The sequence below is a fragment of the Scleropages formosus genome, chromosome 16, assembly GCF_900964775.1.
Source record: "Scleropages formosus chromosome 16, fSclFor1.1, whole genome shotgun sequence".
Taxonomy (NCBI): Eukaryota; Metazoa; Chordata; class Actinopteri; order Osteoglossiformes; family Osteoglossidae; genus Scleropages; species Scleropages formosus.
In genome coordinates, this window is record NC_041821.1 from 11,066,105 (window position 1) to 11,089,212 (window position 23,108).

Genomic DNA, 23,108 nt, shown 5'->3' on the forward strand with positions numbered 1-23,108 from the left:
GGTTCATCGTTCAAGTAGGTGCATAAAACACAGGACAGACAAATCCTGATACCCTCCTAACATTTTTCTTTTTTTTTTTTTTTAAATAGTATTAAGATACACAAGTAAGCAAATACAATGCCGGAGTAGTGACTGAATAAAGGCTTTATCTGGTGATGCTCATGAAGTTACGGTGCATGAACAGTTACACCATACATGAGCTGGAGAGGTCTTGGGCGAAATGGGTCCGGAAAAGGTGAGTTTTCAGAGCCTTCTTGAATGTAGACAGAGTTTCCGCAGTTCTGAGTGAGAGGGGAAGGTCGTTCTGCCAGAACGGAGCCGGAACCGAGAAGCTCCATACTTTACCTTTTGTGCGCGGGACCACCAAGCGTATGAGGATGAAGTATTGGAAGTGGTGCTTGATAATAAATAGTTTAAAGACTTGCAATGTAATATTTTCATTGTGTTACACATGAATACAGTAATACAGTAATTTTTCTGTCGATGTAACCCTATAGTATCTGTAAGTTGACTTCGGTGAGAGGGTTCTTGAGCGACAAGCGCGGTCTTGTTAGCGGGTTCGAGCCGCGCCGATCAGACAGCCTTCAGTGTTCATTAGAGATGGCTGCTGTGAAGAATTTCATGAGAAAGGTGTAGCTGTTGTTCCGGCCCGGCAAATGTGATGAACTGTAGGGCCTCTTGCATGCTTTCTTCATTCAGCCATTTCCAATAGTCTAAAGGAAACTGGATTTAAAAAAAGGAAAGCTGATTACAGCTCAAGTACAAATGTACCCATAATGCCCATTTTTTGTAAAATCCCTGGCTAGGGCAGAGGGAGATTACATGAAATTAATAGAAGCAGCAGGGTAGATGGCAGGATACCCATGCTGTGCTTAGCGTGTGGGTCGGACCAGTGGAACTCACAAACCACCATGCGCTGGTGTCTGACCTGCCTTACAGCAGAAACCAACAATGTCCCATTAAAAGTTGCCAGATCAGATGGAATACTCCCTGCTTTCAATAGATGTCAATAGATAGCAGGCAGTATAAGATCATTGGATACAGCAGTTCTGCACAGACTTCTGAGTTCAGCTTTCTTTTTCGTACAAATAGCATGAAAAATCAGGATCGTGCACTGTGATTGGCTGATACGGAGGACGGTGCCGTCTTGAGCAGACGATGAGTGGAAATCCATAAAAGAAACGTGTTTGCTGGTTTAAAGTACATGTTTCGCAGGTTATAGCAACGCAGAGGACACTTCTTTTACAATCTGATGACAGGCAGTGTTTCTTTTAATTTGGACACCGGTTTTCTTTTTACTCCCCTCTGATCCCAAACAATAATAATTTTTGTATGTATGAGATGGAGGGTAGTCAGACTTTTTACCCAGTGCCCTAAGATGAGGCATTAAGAAAACCTGCTGGTTTAAGATCGCCTCTTTCAGCGCTGTCGTCGATTTGTGGGAAACCCTGTCAGCGCAGCCCCCCCACGCCCCCCCACAACCCTTCCACCCCTTCGGGCTGTTAATCTCTTGCCCCTGCATCTGATTTATGTCTGTCCTCCCCCTCATGCTCTCAGGGAGTTTGAATTGTTCAGGAGCGCATTGCAGCCCCGTTCCCTTCCCCAATTGAGCGCAGTCCTGCGTGTGTGTTTCAGACGGGAGCGTCAGCGCCGACCATATTTAGGTCCCTGTGAACCCGGAGCCAAAATTCCCATCGGGCACCCGCAGCTTTTATCCTTCCATGGACCTCTGGGTCAGCAGGAAAAAAAAGATGCCATGTCTATTTATATCAAACAAGAATCCAGCGGGCAGGCCTCCTAGTGTTGGGCATGTGGGCTCGCTGGCCTTAGAGTCCAGACCTCTGCTGCCTCCACACGGCCACCAGGGAAAAAGCTTTGTCCCCCCCCACACACACACACACACACACACAAACACGCTCTATCTCTTCTGCTGCTTCATTCTCAGCCTCTTTAGCCACCACTATCTTCCCTCGAAAATAATTTGCTGTACACTCACTGGCCACTTTATTCAGTACGCTTTGCTTTTCATACTGTACTTACAGCTCACCCTCCAAGAATGGTGTGGAAAAAAATCCAGAGTGACACTTCTGTGGACCAAAACACCTTGATAATAAGAGAGCTCAGAGGAGAACTGCCTGACCACAACTGCAAAAATAACAGATCAGTGCAACAGCAGTCTACAGAAAAAAAGCACCTCTGAACACACCACTTGTTTAACGTAGAAGTGGTGGGGCTACAGGAACGGAAGACCACACTGAGTTCATGTCCTGAGAGCTCAGAACAATAAGGCGAAGCTGATGACAAACATTGTCCGATCGTTCAGATTGCAGCTTCTGTTGAGATATACCGACGGTAACGTCAGAAATGAACTCATGGACCCATTGCCTGGTGTCAACAGCTCCAGTGCTCGTGTTGTGATGGTGTGGAGAATATTTTATTGGCACATTAGCTTTTTAGTACCAGCTGTGCATAGTTTGCATGCCACAAAATACCAGAACACTGTTGCTGAGCTCCCTTCGTGGTCAGTTAGGTCTTTCTTAGACTGTCATTTCCAGCAGGATTATACACCACGTGACAAAGCACACATCATCATTTAAGGATGGTTCCACAGGCACGGTATTGTCTTTACTCGAATGGCCTGCGCAGTCCGCACCTCGCAAACCAACAGTGTGTCTATAGAATGAAGTGGAGCACTGTGTTGGAAGACCTGCAGAAAGCACACGAAGTTCTCAAGCATGGACCAACATCCTTATCGCCGAATTCGTGCTGTTCTGGAGGCAAAAGAAGGGCCCAGCCAGTAGTAGATACGAGTACCTAATAAAGTGTTGAAGAGTCTACATTGGACTGTTGCTGTCAACTGGCGGCTCGATGAAAAAGACGTACGGAATAACTTAGTAGTTGTTGCCACTGAAAACCTTTAACTGAGTGTTCTGCCAGCATTTCACTCATTTTACGCTCATCTCTCCTGGAGGATTTTGGGTTTATCTCTCTTCCCCTTACTGTTCCACTCTCGGTTCATCTCATTCGCTCTTTATCGCTCTTCTTTTTTCAGATCAATCTGATTGATTGTGAGAAGCCATAATCCAAATTGTGTAAAACCTGATCTAGCATGCTCGATGTAAGATTTCAAATGTTTTTTGCTTAAATTAAACTGGCAGTGCTTTTTGTACGGGGGAGCTGCTGGGTTGTAGCGCGAATGACCAGATTAGTTTTTCATACTGTGGAAGCCGAGCTCTTTCTGCTACGAGGTTACACAATGCACTCGGTGTTATTGTCTGAGGGAGAAAACATTTGACCATTACCCTTTTAACAAATTAGCGAAATAACCGGATTAGTTTCAAATGATTTACTAATACGGACACGGTAGTTGACGTCAGTTGATGTCTGTCGATGTTGGCGGTAAGAGCAGCCCGTTTTCTTCGTCTGCAAAATCACGATCTCATACCAGGAGCTGCTGGATTCCTGGAATTCTTAGACGGATATGTGCACATTTTCATTTTTAAATCCTGTAATGTCTTTTCCAGCCCTATTTTGTGCCGTCGACAAATCAAAATGCCACCACTCAGGTGTTTCAGGTGGGTGGGCAGCTCTAATTTACCTGTAGTGAGTTAATGTGTGAGTGACTGAGTGTGTGTGTGGCTACCTTGTGATGGACTGCTGTCCTGCCCGGTGTCTCTACCCAGTGTAGCGCAGCACGCAGTGTTTCCATAATAGGCTCTGGATCACCGTGACCCTGCACTGGACAAGTGGTTATTGATCGTGACGGAGTGAGTGGAAAGCCACAATAATTAGCTGTTGAGAAAGAACTTTCACTGGAGGGATATCAACTCAGCACTTATAGCTTCAGGAACTAAAACTGTTGAATGAAACTTCATTTTTTACTTATTTTATCTCACGGTGTTACCCGCAATCTTAGCCTTTGGTTGAGATACGAACAGAAATTCGTGCTGAAACAATACACACAGAAATGTATGAAGGACTCCATTGTGGAGCGCAGTTTATGTCTAGAAAGATTTCCCTGGCCTCGGGCTGGCCTTTCCGCCCCAGGGGGATGCCCCGTGGACAGGTGTGTCCCAGTCAGCAGTACAACAAGGTCTACAAAGGTATAATCTCACCCTTGCAGTGCCTGCAGCACCAAAATCCACTTTGAATTTACCATGGTAACCCCCCGCTCATGCTGTGTCCTCATCTGAACCACATAGGTACTTGATACCTGTGATCCACCCCGTCTTGCATTTTCAGAGGAATTGCTCTGAAAAACAGAGGTATTATTTCACTCGCTCCCTATTGTTAACTGCTAAGTGGAAGATTAGTTGTCAGATAGTTCTGGAAATTACCGTAGTGCTCCTGCCTGAAGTTAGGAATGGAGCAGTGCCATGGAAATTAAAATGTGGTTTTAAAACCTACAGAAGCAATAGTCAGTTTAAGCTTGTTTGAACCTTTGGGTGTACACCTCCCCCCTCCCCTCAACCCTTCTTATGCTGTACCTATGATTTACAGTAACATAAGAGAAGTAAATCTGATGAATTTGCTGCCTTTGAAAGTTTATGAGGTTGTTCCAGTCATCTCATTCCATTAAATTGTAAGACTTTATACGAACAACCTGCAGAGCTGTTATTTCTAGTGAACGTGTGGAGTCTGTGTTTGCAGAGGGGGACCTGTCCACCTGAAACCAAGTGTTGGCAGCGCAACATGTTCGAGAAGCGTTGCTGCCACACACAAGTGTCACACAGTTAGTTAGTGTCGCTGTTGATCATTATTTTTACACGTTTTACACGGATTTATGCCGCTTTCCAGTACCAAACATTCAAACGGGGCCTTGGTTTTTTGAGGCTCTTGCTGGTTTGTCTGGAAGGGTTCAGTAAAATGAGTTGGACAGTTTAAAATGAGTTTGCACAAATACAAATCATAAAGCCGTCGCGTCGGTTCCAAATTAAAGTGCACGCGGCAGCACCGCCACGTACTGTAGTAATCTCTGCGGACAGCTTTCCTCGATCGCTTCACATTGTACGGTACTGTAGGACAGCGGTCACACTCCATTAAACTCTTAGGTTTGTTTGCTAAACAAGCGTACACACAAATAACAATGACATTGATTTAATACGATTAGCGTCATGCATACGGGCATCTGGCTGATGGTTGGGATCATTTTAGACTCTGCCCAACCACTTGTCCAGGCCATGGTGACATCCCGTCTAGACTATCGCAACTCTCTCGTGTGGCCTTCCTGCTACTGCCATCAAACCTATACAGCTGATACAGAATGCTGCTGCACGAATTGTTTGACTTTCCAAAGAATTCCCATGTATCTCATCTACTCGTTTCTCTGCACTGGCTTCCCATAGCTGCGCGGATTAAATTCAAGACCCTGGTTATTACCTACAAATGCATCAATAAAACTGCTCCCAGCTATTTACAAGACTTGGTCAATCGTTACACACCAACCAGGCTGTTACGCTCTTCCAATCTGCCCGCTTGGTGGTCCCGCGCACGAAAGGTAAAGCACGGAGGTTCTCGGTTCTGGCTCCGTTGTGTTGGAACGACCTCCCCCTCCCGCTCAGAACTGCTGAATCCTGGTCCACATTTAAAAAGGGTCTTAAAACTCATCTCTTCCGGACTCACTTCGCCCATGATCTCTTAAGCTCATGTAAGGTATAGTTGTTCATGATAATGCTCGGATCAATCCTTTACAGAGCCACTCCTGCAATGTAGCGTAAATGTTTACATGTATCTCAAAAAAAAAAAAAACTACTAGGAAGGTGCTTAGGAATCAGTGATATTCTGCTAAAGTTTTATGCAGCTCCGTGTGTGATGAATGTTGATGCGTATGGTGAGGGAAACGAACTAACTGCAGCTATGTCTCTTTCTTCTAAGGTAATGCACAAATTGTTTTTTCTATGAGATGTACGTCACTTTGGAGAAAAGCGTCTGCTAAATGAATAAATCTAAATGTAAATGTAAATATGGACCATTGTAAGTGTGTTATGAACGTATGGTTTACAGTGGTAAAGATACTGCTTGATATGTCTTTGGAATAAGCACTCTACGTGTCTTTGGATTGTGGTCTGTCGGTAAAACTGGTGCCGTCCGAGAGCGGTCCTGTTGCTATGGAGGTAGAGAGGCCAAGAACTATACACCAAAGAGCTGGGGGCGCCTGCCTCTTTCTAGGAATCAGCGTTCGTTTCCTTTGTAAAACATTATGCTTGATGGCTCACATTTCGATGTTTGCAACAGAGCTTTGAAAATATTTGTTTTCTTTGACTCTGCGGACTAAATGTTTGCTGGACCCAGTTTGCCCTGGAAGCCAGAAAGGATGCAAATTATTAATATGAGGGATCCTGCTGAGTTTTCACTCGTTTTGTGGCCTGACCGTCTTTTTAAAACGATCTTCTTTTAATGTTTTGCCATTTGAGTTAATTTCAACATGTATATCGCGGAAGAGCACTGCACTGGAGACTTATTTCACCTTATGTTTCCTTTGAAGGAGGACATCAGTTGAAAACTCACGGAAAGGAAAGCAACCAACAGGATGCTAATCTATTAAGGTATAGTCTAAGTTTAAGGTAAACTATAGTCAAATGTAAAATATAGCATCAATTATGGTAAAATATAATGTCCCAATATGTTACTCTGGCAAAATAAGAAATAATTTAGCTGGTTCTGCTGCACAGAGGGGTGCGGTGATGCAGCTGGTTTGGCCGGGGCCTGCTCTCTGGTGGGTCTGGGGTTCGAGTCCTGCACGGGGTCCCCTGTGATGGACTGGCGTCCCATCCTGGGTGTGTCCCCTCCTCTTCTAGCCTTGTGCCCGGCGTTTGCCGGGTTAGGCTCCGGTTCGCCCGCACCCTGCTTGGGACAAGTGGTTTCAGACGATGTGTGCGGTTCTGCTGCTGATTTTTAACCTAAGTTTTTGTTGATTAAGAGAATAAGATTAAACAACCTCTCCGAGGCTGTGGCATTTTGAAATAAATTCTGCGTAAGCAGTTTTCAACCTCTCCACACAGTGAATGTACACTGGTTCACCTTATGGTGCCAATTCTGTTTGCCTGAAGCGGTTGCCAGTTGCTTTAACCGGATGCAAACACTGAGCACACCAAGGACACGGTACGATTTTGTGGGATTGTTGTCTTTTTTTGCCATTCGCTGTTGAAGGAGCAAGTTCAGAGCAGCCGCAAGGACTTCTGATGATCACCCAGCAGCTGTGAACACGGCGCGATCGGAGGCCACCAATGGGGGGTACCGCACGGGAAGCCCCGCCTTGGAGCCCCTGGCCAAGACCAGCAGCTCGGAGTGGAACAGCTCAGACGACCTGACCGGCCCCCTCTCTGAGCAAGAGGACAGCGCTTACCGATCCAGCAACAGCGAGACGGCTCCACCCGAGTCGCCCGCCCCGAGCCAGCTACCGTTGGGCCCATTTCCCCCAAAGGCCGCTGCCGCTTCGCCGCCGCCCCACCGGAGACATGCCTTGCGGCACACCCTCGGCCCAGAAGACGGCAGGCCAGCTTTTCGTCCAAGGCTGCTCCAGGAGCCATCGCAGACCAGCCCCCGACCTTCCCCAAGAGCCAGCCAGGGACCTCCCGTCTCACTCCGTGCCGGTCTCTCGCTTCCCCTGCCACCTGACAGCCTTGCACTCCAGCGGGCTACGGATCCAGTGGTGCAGAAGCCTTTCTCACGGCCTGTGTCTGCACCAGGGCTACCTGTCCAGGAGAGGACAGCTCATTTCAGCAGCGAGCAGCTTCCCGCACCGGACGTGAGCCCCGAACCCAAAGGAGCGGGCCAGGGTGTCTCGCTGACCACCTATTTCTCAGTGGACAACTGTATGACGGACACATACAGACTGAAGTACCACCGCAGGGGGCAGAGGAGCAGCGATCGGGGTGAGCAGCCATCTGGGGACAGCAGCCAGTCGACCCCCGTGGAGCCACTTCCTGCGGAGATCCCCAAGCTGAAGCCTGAGACAGGTAGTGGGTATCTAGAATAATCATTAACTATTTGGATAACGGGGGGTGCGGTGGCGCAGTGGGTTGGACCGCAGTCCTGCTGTCCAGTGGGTCTGGGGTTCGAGTCCCGCTTGGGGTGCCTTGTGATGGACTGGCGTCCTGTCCTGGGTGTGTCCTCTCCCACTCCAGCCTTACGCCCTGTGTTGCCGGGTTAGGCTCCGGTTCCCCGTGACCCTGTATGGGACAAGCGGTTCTGAAAGTGTGTGTGTGTATTTGGATAATGGTGAAAAGTTATTTTTTTTAGGATAAGTACAGCACCTTTTTCTGAGGATGGCAAGGAACAACAAAAATGCTTCTCGAGCTGAACATGTTATTTGAGGTCATACGCAATGATGTCTTTAACTTTTTATTTATTTTTTAGTTTGTGATTTGTTTATGTATTCATTCATATGTTTGTACTTTAGGCTATTCCACCAGTAAATCCACTATCAAATGGAATCCAGTGACTCCTAGAGGACTGGATGAGCATGGCTTTTTGTGATGAAAACCGCTTTCTGGTAAGTCCAGCCCATAAAAACTAATATAAGACTGTTTATTTTGTTTATTTTTTGAAATATCAGTGTCTTTTTTGGATAATTTAAATTTCTCTTTAATTATAATAAAATAGAACCTATCAAGTTTTATTCATTGCACTGTAACGGCTGATAAAATACAGCAGTGGTTTTGTGTTCATCCAAGGGGTACAGCGATTAAAACAGATCTAAAAATAACAGATGTTTTTTGTAGATATTTTCTGTACGTTGTTGCTGAATTTTTATGACTTTCTGCAGATTTGTGGAAGGTGAGACCCGGACAGCAGAGAGGATTGTGTGACGAAATAAATCAGCACCCCTACTTTGGCAAATGGTACTGAGGCCAGGGGTTTTGCGAACTACTGACTGATAATTATCTCTTACGCATCTTACTTTTTTCTCTAAAAAAAGAATCAGAAACTGATATGTAATTTTCTAAAACAGATTTAAAACATTTTATTTTTTGGAATGCCTAGTAAAAATGGAATCAGGGCACTATGTCTTCTATTTGTTAATGAATGCAAATGCAAGTTCTTTGCACTCTGGGGCATCATGAAGCTCAGACATTCTTTCACAGTGCCAGCTTTTTACATTGTTATGTTAACTGCGAACAAACAAACAAACAAACAAACAAAGAGACAGACAAACAGAAACCATAAGGAACGAAAAAAAGTGCGGCTAAATTCCCCGGTGATCTCAGAGATGGTGATCCACTCCGGAACACACTTCCACGGGTAGTTGCACGCGAGGGACGAAGCCTAAGATGTAGCTACAAGATAGTGTGCATTTTTGCTGGATTACACGGATTATTATGAGGCCAAGCAATGACGTGTTCCGCGTTCTAATTCACATGCATGTTCTAATTCGCTGATCAGCGGCTCAAGAAAAGGACATTTCAAAGGCACTACAGGGCACTGCAGCCACCAGGTAGACTACTTGCTTAACAAAACCTAAATTCCCAACTTAAGTATGAGGAGGGCTCTGTAAACGTTTAACGTTATAAATTGCTTTCGATAAGATCTTCATCTCAGCAGCTAAATAATAATAAACATGTAAATATAATTTAATTAAGTAAATTTTTATGAAATAGTGCCCAATTACGACTGCTGGTGTCCTTGTCGGCAGAACGTGGAAAAATTTAACAAGAAAGATGGTCAGGTTTGGAAAAAGGGATCAACGGTCCTTAAAGCCAGGCACAGTCTGCATGGAACAGCTACTGCTGAGTACAAAATTAATTTGCTTCCCCTTTCAATAAGCCAAGTGTGCATTCAGTTTTATGTTCCCCTTGTCTCTCATTTTCTCCACAGTGATTCTCAGATAAATCACGACTTTTCATTCTTACACGCTCTCACGGATTAGCATTGACTGAAATCAAATAACCAATGTCTTACGTCAGAAAAACAAACATTTATTCCTCTTTTTTGTATGTGAATTAATTGTTCAACCTTGTTTTTCACTTACATTCATTACCAGATTTTATATTCTATACAATGTGTATGGTTTATTTAAGAAAAGTGATGTCTTGTGTAAATTCTCCTTCGTTCTTCAGTTTTCTCAAATATTTACGTTGTAGATGTTGCTGCGGTGCCTTTATTTTTTTTCCATGAACAATGAATTTAAATCTGATTTGTACGATAACTTGTAAAACCATGTACATATAATCAGAAATGCTTTTATACTGGTTATTTATATTGTTTGATAAACTGAATTTTATTCAGCCTGTATGTGTGCTTTTTTAGAACTGTGCTCCCATATACAAAGTCAGTTTATTAAACTGCACGTCACCCACTGCATTTTCCCACTTTCCGAACACAGGGTGTTCAAAGCGACTAGTGTGTTTTAACTGAGATTTGATCACACTTAGTATAACTGAGTAGGACGTGAGCTCAGATCTCTTAAAAAAACAGAACATATAAATTTTACAACTATTTGCAAAAAAATGTTTTTTTTTTTTTTCATAATGATGTATATTTACAAGCCTCCCTCACACAAGGAACGCTTCTTTTATGAGAATATAACTTGGACCTTCATATTCACGTAAAGAGCTGTTAACGCTCACAAACAAGAAACACCTCACAAGAACAGACAAACGCACACCTTGGTAACATCAAGCACCCGTAATGGCTTGCAAGCTTGTTGCAGAAATCTTCTGACATTATAATAATAATAATGAGTCACTGAGTAGTTACGTTTGAAAGAAAGACATAAATGTTGAAAAAGCATGGTAATGCCTTATGTAAAACTTGAGATAAAACACATATTTTCTTGAATGGCAGTATTATTATAAATTACTGTTTCATTTACTATGTATTTATTGCAAATGATACCTTATAAATAGCTTAGCAGAGAGTGGAAGAGTGTGGAAATCATTGCCTGTTTTAAAATAATAATAATAATAATAATAATAATAAGGTAATGCCCCTACTTTTAAGCTGGAGACAGCTAGTAATGTAGTGGTTAGGGCTACTGCCTTTGGCTCTAGAAGTTGCAGGTTCAACCCCTACCTCTGACTGTAGTACCCTTGAGTAAGGTACTTACTCTAAGTTGCTCCAGTAAAATTACCCAGCTGTATAAATGGTTGAATAATTGTAACCTAAACATTGTAAGTCACCTTAGAGAAAAGTGTGAGCTAAATGAGTAAAGGTATTCTGTTACTGCTAAACACATGAGGTGGTTTCACAAATATGCACACAGATCTTTAAAGCCAAGAGAATTTTTCAGCATTACCCCAATTATTCATCAGAAACACTTTCGACATGAGGTCTCGATTACAAATGCAATTTCTGTAATTTATAGTTCAAAGAGCTGACCGATGAATGTTTTAGATCTTGAAATTAAAGTTGATAGCATAATGAAATAAAAGTCCGAGTTTTGACTAGAAGTATAAATGCAAAGCATGCATGCCAATTTTTTACTGCTCAGGGGATGCCTGATAACACACAGTATGAACTTCCTCCATCACATGGAAAAAAGAAAGTATCTTTAAACTGGGTTATGCGCCTAATTATTTTTCACCTGGATGCGCAAAGAAACATCTTTTAAAGCTTTTCTAGTTTATAATCTGTTTTGAGACAGTTATTAAGTTATTCTTATTTAGGAATATACTTAGTGAATGTGTGATGCCATGCCAGCCTGTGGGCAAACACTGTATCAAACACTGAATCTTGTTACCATCAAAATTACGAGACCAGATGTCTAACACCTTCTGTCAAGGTATTTAAATATATTTGTTTAAAATATCTGAATGAGCTTCTTTTTTTTTGTGCTTGAAGTGTCAGCAACTAATATCAAGAGAAATTAAATGGCAGCATCTTCCTAATGTCCTCTTTAAAACTCGTGCAAAATTCATTTTCTCCTTGAGGCTGAGAAGTCATGTGCCTCACTGCCCGACTTCCCTTTTCGCTATTAGACATGACAGATGATTTAATACTTTGTCATCAATCACGTTAAAGTCAAAGAGCTTCCATTTCCCTCCCCCTTTTCCAGCAAACTGTCTGACACAGGGGAAAAAAAAAAAGAAAGTATTATTCTTAGTTTTTTCCTAATATGAAAAATAGTGGCTCGGTAGAAGCAGTAGAAGCAGCTTGGCAGGAAACAATTTAATTTAAAATCCCTTATTTATGCAAAGTTTTCTTTTTATTTTTAATAACGAAACACAGTTCAGAGAAGGACAAACAGAACACTGCAGCAGGAAATATGTTTTTGAAAAATGTCACATGAAGCCATTACTCCTGTGCTGGTGCCCTGGGGACAGAAACGAGTCAGGTTTCCCGGTTGGTGTCTTTAGACAGAGGTGATGTGCCGTTTCGAGTGACACCAGATGTCTAGTTTTATCCCATTTGTCTATCCCTGCTCAAACAGATGAGGTCTTTGGAAGGAAGTCCTAAGCCCTTTTGAAAATTCGTTTTGCATCTACTCCATCGTAACTGTAGCTCTGCAAAAGAATGCCAAGGGAAGGGAGGAAAAAAAGAATTTCAGTGTAATGCTGATGGGAAACTTAATAGAAAATTAACAGAAAATTATACACACTGTTGGGATAATACTTGTTCCCGGTCATCCATCATCTTATCCAGCCAGAAACGGCAACCATAGAAAGAAAGTGTGGTATACCATAAAGATGCCAAGAACAGTTCGTAACCATAAGTGGTTCTGGGAGTCATGCTTTTGGGTCATGGGAGGTATTTAGAATAGCTGGTAAAGGTCCTATTCTTATAGACAGAGCTAGAGCAAGACGAACCCATAGCCCTGTGTCTGACAGGTTGAACATGAACAACCTCGGCCATGGCTACTCGAATTCACATTTGCCAGTATTGTTATATTGTTAATTTCACATGTTCTTTCGGGGTCCACATGGGTTCCTCTGGATGCTCTGGTTTCCTCCCACAGTTCAAAGACATGTATGTCAGGTAAACTGGTGACTATAAATTACCTTTAGTATTTCAGATGGAATGAGTGTGTGATTGCCCTACAATGGACTGGTGCTTCTGAAATAGGCTGCAGACAAATGAAATCCTAAATTCCGTAAGTGGTTACTGCAAATCGATGGATGGATGGATGGATGGCAGCTTGCTCACATAATGCAGAAAGAGCCAATGTGATGGTACTGTATGTGCTCTACGCCCCTTGACATTACCTTCAGCTTCCCCTCCAAGAAATTGTGCCTTGGATGTTGTGATCCAGAAAACAGACCTACCTGAATGAGCTCATCCCCAGAGACGATTCTGGATGCAATGAGCTCTTTTCCGTTATCCTTCCTGTTGAATTTCCCCTTAAGCACGTCACCTTCCAGATTCCACGTACCCTGTCAATAGAAGGTATTTTCATTTAATCGTGCTGTGAGCCTTGGGCTGCACACGTTGCAGAACGACCAGCGTGCGAAAGGTACGACAGCAGCCTGCGTACCGCCAGCTCGGTTCCGTCTGCCAGGCTGTACTCAAAGTTGACTCCCAGAGTGAAGTCTATCTCCAGCGTGCGGAAGGTGCTGCTCTCCTTAATGTGGAACTTGTCCCCGGTCTGCTCGATGATGATTTTGAGGTTGTCGTGTGTGGCCAACTTTCTCTTCACCAGATTAATACCTGTCACGGGACACCGAGAAGAATCAGTGCAGCAGCTCCAAAGAAAGCTGCGGTGTTATTTCGAAGAGTAGTTCACCTTGCACTTATGCAGCGGGATGTGACATTAACCTTCATCTATATTCACGACATGCGCTGTACGTCTAACATGGGCAGATACATAAGATTCCACTGTGTGCCCTCATATTTGATAACAGCTGTTATTGAAGCTGCAAAGAAGCAGAAATACAATGTGAAGATATCCCACACAACAGGTTCAACACGCTTCGCTTCCGGTTTGAAAATCCGTCCCCTGGTGTTACAGCTTGCTGAGAAGTGGCTAGACGCTTTTTTTCAGGGCAGAAGGATTTCCTTACCCATCTGCTCCATGAACTTGTCATAGTTCTCGTTTCGGTCCACCTTCCAAGAGCCGTTGAACGTCATGGCTGCCGGTGCTGAGGACGGATCTGCTCTGCGGAGTGGCCTTTTGGTGCGGAAGCCGGTCCTTTTAAACCATGGCGGAGGGTTCGACTCTCCCTTATCGCGCCTCCGTTATCAGAATGCTGATGTGGCTGTTTAAACCTCGTTCAGAATCAATTTTCTACTAAAGGCACTGACGAAATAGGTCTGAGGATCCAGCTTCCCTTTTTTTTCACAGTTGTGGTTTTTGTCTGGAGTTTTATTGCAGCACAGGTCTGGGCTCAGCTACACTGGTAGGTGGTGTTGCAAGATGTGGAACAATGAATACTCACATGCTCTGCAATTGTGCGCAATTCATTTTTCTTGGAATTGTCCATCTAATGTGTGATAATGCTTTGGTTTGCAGTGGTTTATGACGCCAGTGTCTGCTCCTATCTGCATGGCAAGACTCACATGGCATTATACCCAAAAGGAGTTCAAACAGCTTTATTACAGCTACAATCTTATCTCTGTTAAATCGCCTGCGGGGAAAGAGTACATTTTGAAACCCCCAATGAGGAGCAGTGCCGAAAAGAGAAGTGAGTGTAAGTACTAGATTCAGTTGATTTTTCGAAGGCGGGAAGACGTGTGCTGTAATTCGTCTTTCATCGAGCCGGTAGTAAGTGTTCTACACTGATCCATATCCCTGCCTGCAGAAACTTTTTTTGTTTTTAAAAACGATTTAATAGCAAAACAGAACTGGGTCGTAGAAACTCAGAGATGAAATCAATATACCATGAAAACACAAAGACATACAAGTAAAGAGCAGAAGGTTAGGAGGTAAGGAGCTCCAAAAAGGAAAATCTTCCAGAAGTCATAAGAATTATATGCAGGTTAAATGCTAACTTAACTATGGGGGGGAAAGTTAGGCACTTGGGTGAATCGCATACTAGTGGAGGAGCTTCTGGTGTGGACCATAACATCAACATACATTTTCACATCAAATACATAAGAATAATCAGCACACTTTCCATGTCTTTTTCTAAAGGCAATTCCGAGTTGTGATTTAACAGGGTTAGAGATGGAGACAAATCAAAGCTATTGATAATATCTTTTCAATATTTGAATGAACACCTTTCTAGTGAACTTGCAGCCTGTGATATAGAGCAGATGAGGACCGAAGAAATGTATTTAGGTACCGGTGATGACATCAGCACTTACAATTTTTTGAAAATTAGCTCAGACTGGAAACTCTAAAGGCAACAGGTGTGATTTTGAAGGTTTAAGTGTATTCTCCAGGAAAAGTTTTGTTGATAAGAGATATAAACCTGTATATGTTCTGATGCAGCCAATGTATAATCCTAAACTGATTTCAGCACATTTATAACCTTAAATCAGTTGACCCCATAAAATAACCTATAAATAGTATTTTATTGTAATATGTCATTTGAACCTTAATCTTTTTTCTACATCATTATGTTAGCAAAGACCTTTGGAATTATAAAACAGAGCTCAACTTCTAAGAGGCCTTATTTCATGCGTATTTATGTTTAAATTGGAAACCTGGTTTTATTTCGGCACAAAATGTATTCACTCACATACCGTTTTTTTTTTTTTTCCTGACAAAATGTAGCAAAATAATTTTTAAAATTATATACTTTATCATTAATTTTAAAAAAACGGTGTGCAAAGGAGAAGGAATTTATTAAGTCTGAATAATCGGCATGTTAACGGTTTAGAAATATAATTATTTTTCATTCGTTAAGATTATATTTTTCTTTTGGTATTTTTAATTGGAGAATTTGACCAAAACTGTAACAGCAGGTGGTGGGATTTAAACCCAAGTCCTTCAAACACAAGGTGCTACCTGTTGTCCCAGGAAAATATTATAATGACTCTCTGCACTTAGGGCAGTTATGGCAAAACATCCAAGGTCCCAGGTCTCTCTGTTTGTATGCAGTGTACATTCAGTATCCAGGAAGGATCCTGCTGCAGCAGCTCTCACCTGAACTGCTCCGGTAAGGTATCAAGGTGTGTACACTGGTACGGCTGCTCAGTGTAAACCGCTACACCGCTGCCAACCCCCAGTGACTCCTTAACCAAAACTGAATGAAGCTGCAAGCACTGACTCTGACGCAACGTATGGCACTTGCATGGATTTGTAGTAAATACTTTTTATCAGATGAGCAAAGTGTGCAGTGAAATCAGCTCATGACCTTTGAATGGGACTAGGGCAACAAAAAAAAAAAAAGAGTAAAACAACCCCTCCTTCAAGTTCACAGAGTGATATGTAGTATCTAACTCAAATGATATTTGTATAATATAAGCGTAATTTGGCTTAAAGCCAAAATGCAGTTTTGCAAATGAAATTATGCAAATGGAAGTAAAGCAAAAGACAGTGTAAATGAAGCATTCGTTTCATTATTGTGGATTATCTTAAAGAACAAAAGAGAGCTGAATGTCCTGCATACTGGTGCCAATAGCTGCGGAAGGACAGACTGTGAGGCCCAGTACATTTCCACATGCTCTGCATTATCTCCTTGCTCTTTTATGGTTCTTTTCTCAATAACAGATAATAATTCTCCACATCAGGCCACCACTGTGCTCTCTGACGTGAAGTGGTGCAACAGTCGAGATGTCATGAGAGGCGAAGGGCTGATCAACGGCTATGAATCACCGTATATAGGAGAGAACCTTAATTTGTTCAAAAGTGTAAAGTCATGTCACTGACAACAAACACTTGTCCCGAGCAGGGGGGGGGGGGGGGTCGCGGTGAGCCGAAGCCTAACCCGGCAACACAGGGTGCAAGGCCGAGGGGGGAGGGGACACACCCTGGGCGGGACGCCAGTCCATCGCAAGGCACCACAAGCAGGGCTCGAACCCAAGACCCACCGCACAGTTGGCACCGGCCAAACCCGCCGTGCAACCGCACCCCCCGTGTGTAGTGTAAAGTGTAAAGCATAAAGCACATTTAAACTCACACTACCTGCTTATTTACTGCTGCTGTGGTATTAAACCAGCAGGTGGAATATTGGTTTTGACTTGCATCTTGCAATCTGAAGATTAAATTTACCTCCTCATGCATTACCCTGGACCAAGGTACGTACTGACTTCTTACAGTATGAATTTCCTGCTGTATAAATGGGTAAATCGCTGTAAAGTTTCCCCAACGCTGAAAGGCACCTCAGACAAAATCAGCAGCTGAATGAAGCATAATCAATATAGGGAGTGAAAAGTGGTCCGTTTGTTTATTATTTGTATGCTGACTTGGACTACACAAGTGTGGGATCATAAATTAAGGTTCATGGTGTGAAAGAGCGCGAATTTTCAGCAATTCACTTTCGGACCAACACTGCCACCTTGGGTCAGTTAGAAGAATTGCACAAGTGTTCGCTTCGTTACGCTGTCAATGTTGGCAAAACGAAAACTTTGTCACTAAGAAATGAACTTTGACGTCTCGACCTTGAGCTCAATTAAAATGCATCAAATCATAGGAGCGAAGCAAAGCGAAAACAGCGTGAATATAGGAAAAAGAGCTTTATGTCAATGGCAGTGCTATCACTAGGGTGCGGACCGCACCGGGTCACATGATCAGGGGGTGACATCGAAATGACTGTCTTTACAATTTTTGTGCAGTGTTTCAGCAGAAATGTATTATTATTATTTTTTTTTTTATAAAAAATATCCCTGCAGTTAGTTATAACAACAAAAACATTATTGTAATAAAGCCCAGCTTACATGTGTCCATATAGCTACAAGGCTAAAACTCCATGCTAATTTACTTTTTGAACGTTCTACGCGCTCCGCTCAGAGCTCTCACTATTACCCAATTACAATGAGGCTTCGAATCACGTGGTTTCGTCTGCACGTGCTGCAAGCACGCGCTCTTGTTTTGCTGCTGGCCGTTTTGTCAAATTTTCTGCTGTTTTAACTACAGTGTTGTGGTATTTAGTATTCGGGAACCTGTCAGTAAGGTTAAAATAAACCTGATTTTGATGTAGTGCTTAAACTTTTTTACTTCGAATTCTATTGTTTTCTTACCGAATTTGTCACCACAAGAACTACAAACATGGCTGTTCATATATGATATTGTAATTTAAAGGTGTCATTTTAATGTTGCAAATTGTTTATGTCACTACTATCGCCTTTACATTCAGTGGTATACGGGAATTACAATTTCCGAGTAACGTTAGGAAAAACGCTACTAAGGATTCTGTATGGTCCGGTAGGGAGGAGGTCCATGGGGGGGGGGGGGGGGGGGTGTGACACCAACCCTAGTGATAGTGATGCCACTGCCTTATTTGACTGAGGGCGTGAATATATGACGGTAACTGTGTGTCACAGTTGTACTCATGTGGGCTGTTCTACGGTAAACATGTGTACTCACGCTGCGCTATGTCTGCAACAGTGTTTGACCCATTTCAATGAGTCACAGAAAGAAACAGCAATAAACTGTGCTTCTAAGAGTAAAAAACATCCTAAGACCACATTGTATACAACATTTCAACATCTTCTGCCCAGATGAAAAACCTCAAAGATTTTTCCCTATAAAACATAATAAACTGTAACGGTAAGTTGTTGACAACCAACTTGCCAAGATTCCCCGTACGGCCAACGGAGCAAAGGTGGGATTTGTGTTTAATAAATATGTAACTAAGATAATCTGGGCATGTTTATGGAAGCGCCAACACATTTTTTGAAGTGTTCAGGTTATTTGGAAAAATAGTCTATCAAGTGGATTGATTGGGATTTCACAACACAGGAACGGACTGATGTACTTCTGCAACACGGGAACATACGTGACACTGTAATTCCTGCGGATGCCTGTTTATTAGTGAAAACCACACACACACACACACACACACATTTTCAGAACCGCTTGTCCCATACGGGGTCGCGGGGGGCCGGAGCCTACCCGGTAACACAGCGCGTAGGGCCGGAGGGGGAGGGGACACACCCAGGATGGGACGCCAATCCATCGCAAGGCACCTCAAGCAGGACTTGAACCCCAGACCCACCGGAGAACAGGACTGTGGTCCAACCCACTGCACCACTGCACCCCCCCTAGTGAAAACCATCTTACCTTTATTAGGAAAGGACCAGTAAACATTCTGTTAGATCACAAAGTTGGGGAAAGAACACAACACAGTATTTACTTAATTCATAACAGACCATTTTCCCATTGTCAGCAGAAATATGGAAAGACAAATAAACAAAAAAAAGAATAAATAATAAATAAATTTTTTTAAAAAACGAAATAAATAAACCACGCTGAACTTGGGTTTGCTGGTGTACGGTTTCCCGTTAGCTGTACGTGACAGGTTATATAAAATAGCATGGAATCCAATCTCAGCACTGGAGTAATTTGATCCAATAATGAGTGTCAAACTGAAAGAAATATCATTTTTGTTTTCAGTCTTTCAGTGTAGCACTTTTACAGGAACCATTTGTTAATTACTTTGCATAAAACAAACAATACAAAAGATTATATTATTCACAGGTTACATGTGCACACATTCTTTTATTATGACTTTTGTGAGATAATTATACAATATGAAGTGCAATTATAAAATATAAAGAGCAGTTGGAGGTCATTATGAGAGTATCAAATGGCACTTAGGCTCATTTTCAAATGAGAAGGAATTTCATTCAGAATTAAATCTGCACAAAATATGTAAAGATGGTGAATTTTAGTTTGGATAAGAAAATGCTTTTTGAAAACACATGTTCAGCTGTGATTGAATACCTAGAAAGTCCACAATTAGATGAACAACGCGATGCATCAGAAGGTGCTGGTGGCCCATATCTTCTGGACCGTACATTTAGACATAGTTTCGAATCCAGCTCGGTCTGTGTGGAGTTTGCAGGCTCTCCAAATGTTTGTGTGGGTTTCCTCCAGGTGCTCTGGTTTCCTCCCACAGTCGATAGACATGTGTTTCGGGTGAACTGGTGACACTAAATTGCCCCTAGTCTGTGTGCGTGCGTGTGTGTGTGTGTGTGTGTGTGTGTAAGGTTGCCCTGTGTGGATTGGCATCCCACTGAAGGTATAACCCATCTCACATCCTGTGTTTCTGGAACAGACTCTGAACCTCTGTGACTCTGAGTTGGACACGCGGTTACTGATAATGAGTCTTTGGAGGTGAAGGGGTTATGCACCATCAGTGAGGACTCCACCGAACCGTATGAAACATGAATATGAAGTGAACAGTTTGTGTAATAAGGCTGCAGGACACTGCGTCTGCGGTGCGAGTGCTCAGTGCGTCTTTTTCAAAATCACAGAGAGGACGTCTCTCTAGCGGGGCAAAAAAAAAAAGAGTTTCTTTTTAAAGAAACCTGCCCTTGGGGCTCAAGAGCTTTTATCTGTCACCTAAATCTTTCCTCTCGGCTACTGAGAGACGAGAACATGGCAGCAGGACAGAGTGGTGGCGCCTCAGAAGGCTCCTGTGACAGGACCAGACCGGACAGCAGCTCGGCAGGCAGCCCCTCAACCATCTGGGTTACACTTACGCTTACTCACCGAGCGAATGCTTTTCTCCAAAGCCCCCAACACTGTAGGGTGCTGACAGTTACTGGCCCGCTATACCACTGGGTAACTTTTACTGTATCACTTCAGGGTTAGTACCTTGCTCAAGGGTACTACAGCAGGAGGTGGGATTTGAACCTGCAATCTCTGAGTCCAAAGGTTGAGCTTAAGCACTATACCCCCCCACTAAGAAAAGCAGAAGAAACCCCTAACCTTCATACCTTCATATCCCCCCCGCATCAACTCATCACCCCTATCTGCCCAGTCCTCCAAGGGGGCTCTGAGCATCGGCGTTTGTGACATTAAACACACTGCACCGAACCCCTCACAGGAGCCTATGTTCGAGGCCCTTTCCTGCTCCATGATGGGTGCCGAGTTGTGTAAGAGCCCCAGAGTTTGGCGGTCCGTCTGCTGTGCATGCACACGTGTCCGTGTGTGTGTGTGTGTGTGTGTGTGTGTGTGCGTCTGTGTGCTCGCGTGTGCGTGTGTGTGATGGAGCCGAGGCTGAGTCATGCAGCCAGGCTGTCAGAAAGCTGGTGTCTCTCCGAGAAGGTACACTGACAGTAACACACCCCGCTTTCTGTTGCTCATTTGACGACTGCTACTGCGAGCAGAGAAGCACTGAGACGCGCAGATAAGAAGCTAAAAGAAACGCACGGGGCCTTCTGCACGCTCATATGTAGCCTCAGCCTTCCCTTAAAGGTCAACTTAAATTGTGCTAAGTGAGCCCTATAACCTCGTTTGAGTAACAGAGACACATGTGTGGATGAACATGTGTGCACTAACTACACACACTCGTAATTTGAGAAACATATTCAGCTTTCGTCATAATGACATTTATTCATTCATTCATTTTTGCTACCCGCTTGTCCTGGTCAGGGTCATGGCGATCCAGAGCCTATCCAGCATGCTTCCGACTGAGCACAAGGCTGTGGGGGTTACACATTGGATGGGGATGCCAGTCCAGCTGAGAATTTGAATTATTGTCATTATTATTATCACACACACACTGTCTGAGACCACTTGTCCCAAGCGGGGTCAAGGCGAACCAGAGTCTAACCCAGCAACACAGGGCGTAGGGTTGGAGGGGGAGGGGACACACCCAGGACAGGACGCCAGTTCAAGGCACCCCAAGCAGAACTCGAACCTCAGACCCACCAGAGAGCAGGACCTGGCCAAGTCCACTGCACCTCCTCATTATTATTATTATTATTATTATTATTATTATTATTATGCGACTAACTTTGTCCAAAGTGACTTGCAATATTAGATCTGCACACCGAGCTCCTTACACTGATTTACCCCCTTGCACAGAGCTGTATGCAGTTCCCACAGCGGCTCCCGCTACAGTTGACCCCAGGCGCCGCTAGGGGGCAGCAGCTACACAAGCGTCGGAGACCGTTCTGCGCTCCGCTCCGCTCCCCTCATCCTCCCCTTGCACAGTGTCTGTGGCCCGTGTTTTAGGTCAAAATGGATGTGCCTGAATTTACATTTCAGCTTTTTAATGCGCAAAGCGGCTCCCTTGCCGTCCGAAGACGCACGCGTGCAGAGATCGGCACGCATTAGTCGGTGTCTTTTGGCGCAAATAAGTAGGCGTTCACGCGCGTTTCCTGTCTGTGAGGCGAAGAGTGCCCTCAGCCGCGTTCCAGGTGTTTCTGGAAAGAATTCCGCTTTGAGGTTGCAGCCCAACGAACGGCGCGAACCCGCGCAGGTTGTTGTTGGCTCGAACCGCGTAGCGCCATATTCGGATCTGCGTCTGAAATGTAGACGTTACAGATGCGGCGGCCTTACAGGGTGAGGATTTCGTAGAGTCTGCGCTGCACTTGTGGTTATGAGATGCGACGCTGCCATTACCATATACATAATTGACTGGTTTTAAGTGGATCGCCTTCCCTCCATCATCGTAGGTGCGTGATGAGAGAGACGCCACAGAGGAGCGTGGCGTACGCAGGCCGTGCCCTCGGCACGCGCTCGGCGTCGTCGCTCGGCGCTGTTTCTCAGCGGGTCGAGGACCCTTTGGAGACGAGCTCTCCGAGGAGACGCCGCCGCGGCAGCGTCGCGCGCATGTGCGCAACCGTCGGCTGCTACGGTCGGGGACACAGACACGCGCACGACAAGAACGGCAAAAATTCTCATCAGAATTTCGATTTATGGCCGAGGATGCGTGACGCCATCTGGGGTGCCTCCGCCGTTCACCACAGTTTGTTTTATTTTAAATCATTCCTCGTGAATGTCAGCGAGGGTGCGGCACGGAACAGCGGCCGACAAAAAGGAGGCCATTTTGAGCCGAGATGGAAATCGGGAGCAATTTCTGCCCCTTTTTGCGTTATCCTTATTGACTATTGTCTCCAAAACGTGGCCGCTTGGTCCTCAAGGCTCGGGTTTCTCAGACCCGTCGAGCACCTCCCGAAACAGATCACGAGAAACACATGCTGTTGTACTTACATTTAGAAGGGCTCGCATTTGGCCCAGCGCTGCTCATTCTGCCATCGATAAAAGAAACACCCGGAACAGCAACGCGGTCAGATCCGATGAGTCTGCCGAAAGACTCTTGGCCTGGGTGTATCTGCGAAACCCAATGATCCGCAGACAGACGGTTTACCGAAATTACCACCGACGATTACTT

General features: G+C 44.1%; 2 protein-coding genes across 5 annotated transcripts in view; one reads left to right on the forward strand and one right to left on the reverse strand.

The window, feature by feature from the left end:
- Window positions 1-9,858, forward strand: part of usp53b (ubiquitin specific peptidase 53b) — a 33,768-nt gene extending 23,910 nt beyond the window's left edge. For 2 of the 3 annotated variants that reach the window (XM_029259177.1, XM_029259176.1), the window contains exons 15-18: window positions 6,485-6,545; window positions 7,150-7,961; window positions 8,402-8,494; window positions 8,768-9,858. In XM_029259177.1, coding sequence (XP_029115010.1) covers window positions 6,485-6,545; window positions 7,150-7,961; window positions 8,402-8,478 — 950 coding nt within the window. In that variant the 3' untranslated portion in view covers window positions 8,479-8,494; window positions 8,768-9,858. The remainder of the gene's footprint in view (window positions 1-6,484; window positions 6,546-7,149; window positions 7,962-8,401; window positions 8,495-8,767) is intronic. The other variant, XM_029259178.1, reaches the window with a different exon arrangement.
- A 2,341-nt stretch (window positions 9,859-12,199) lies between these two features.
- LOC108925708 (fatty acid-binding protein, intestinal-like) lies at window positions 12,200-23,087 on the reverse strand. Of its 2 annotated transcripts, none has more exons than XM_029259107.1 (4): window positions 22,928-23,087; window positions 13,412-13,584; window positions 13,203-13,310; window positions 12,200-12,443 (listed from the first exon to the last, which is right to left on the reverse strand). In XM_029259107.1, the coding sequence occupies exons 1-4, from the start codon at window positions 22,962-22,964 to the stop codon at window positions 12,393-12,395; spliced, it is 369 nt and encodes a 122-aa protein (XP_029114940.1). In that variant the 5' UTR covers window positions 22,965-23,087; the 3' UTR covers window positions 12,200-12,392. The 2 variants fall into 2 exon arrangements, with proteins under 2 accessions (XP_029114940.1, XP_018593387.1); XM_018737871.1 differs by lacking the exon at window positions 22,928-23,087 and adding an exon at window positions 13,938-14,112.
- Between the last annotated feature and the right edge of the window lie 21 nt (window positions 23,088-23,108).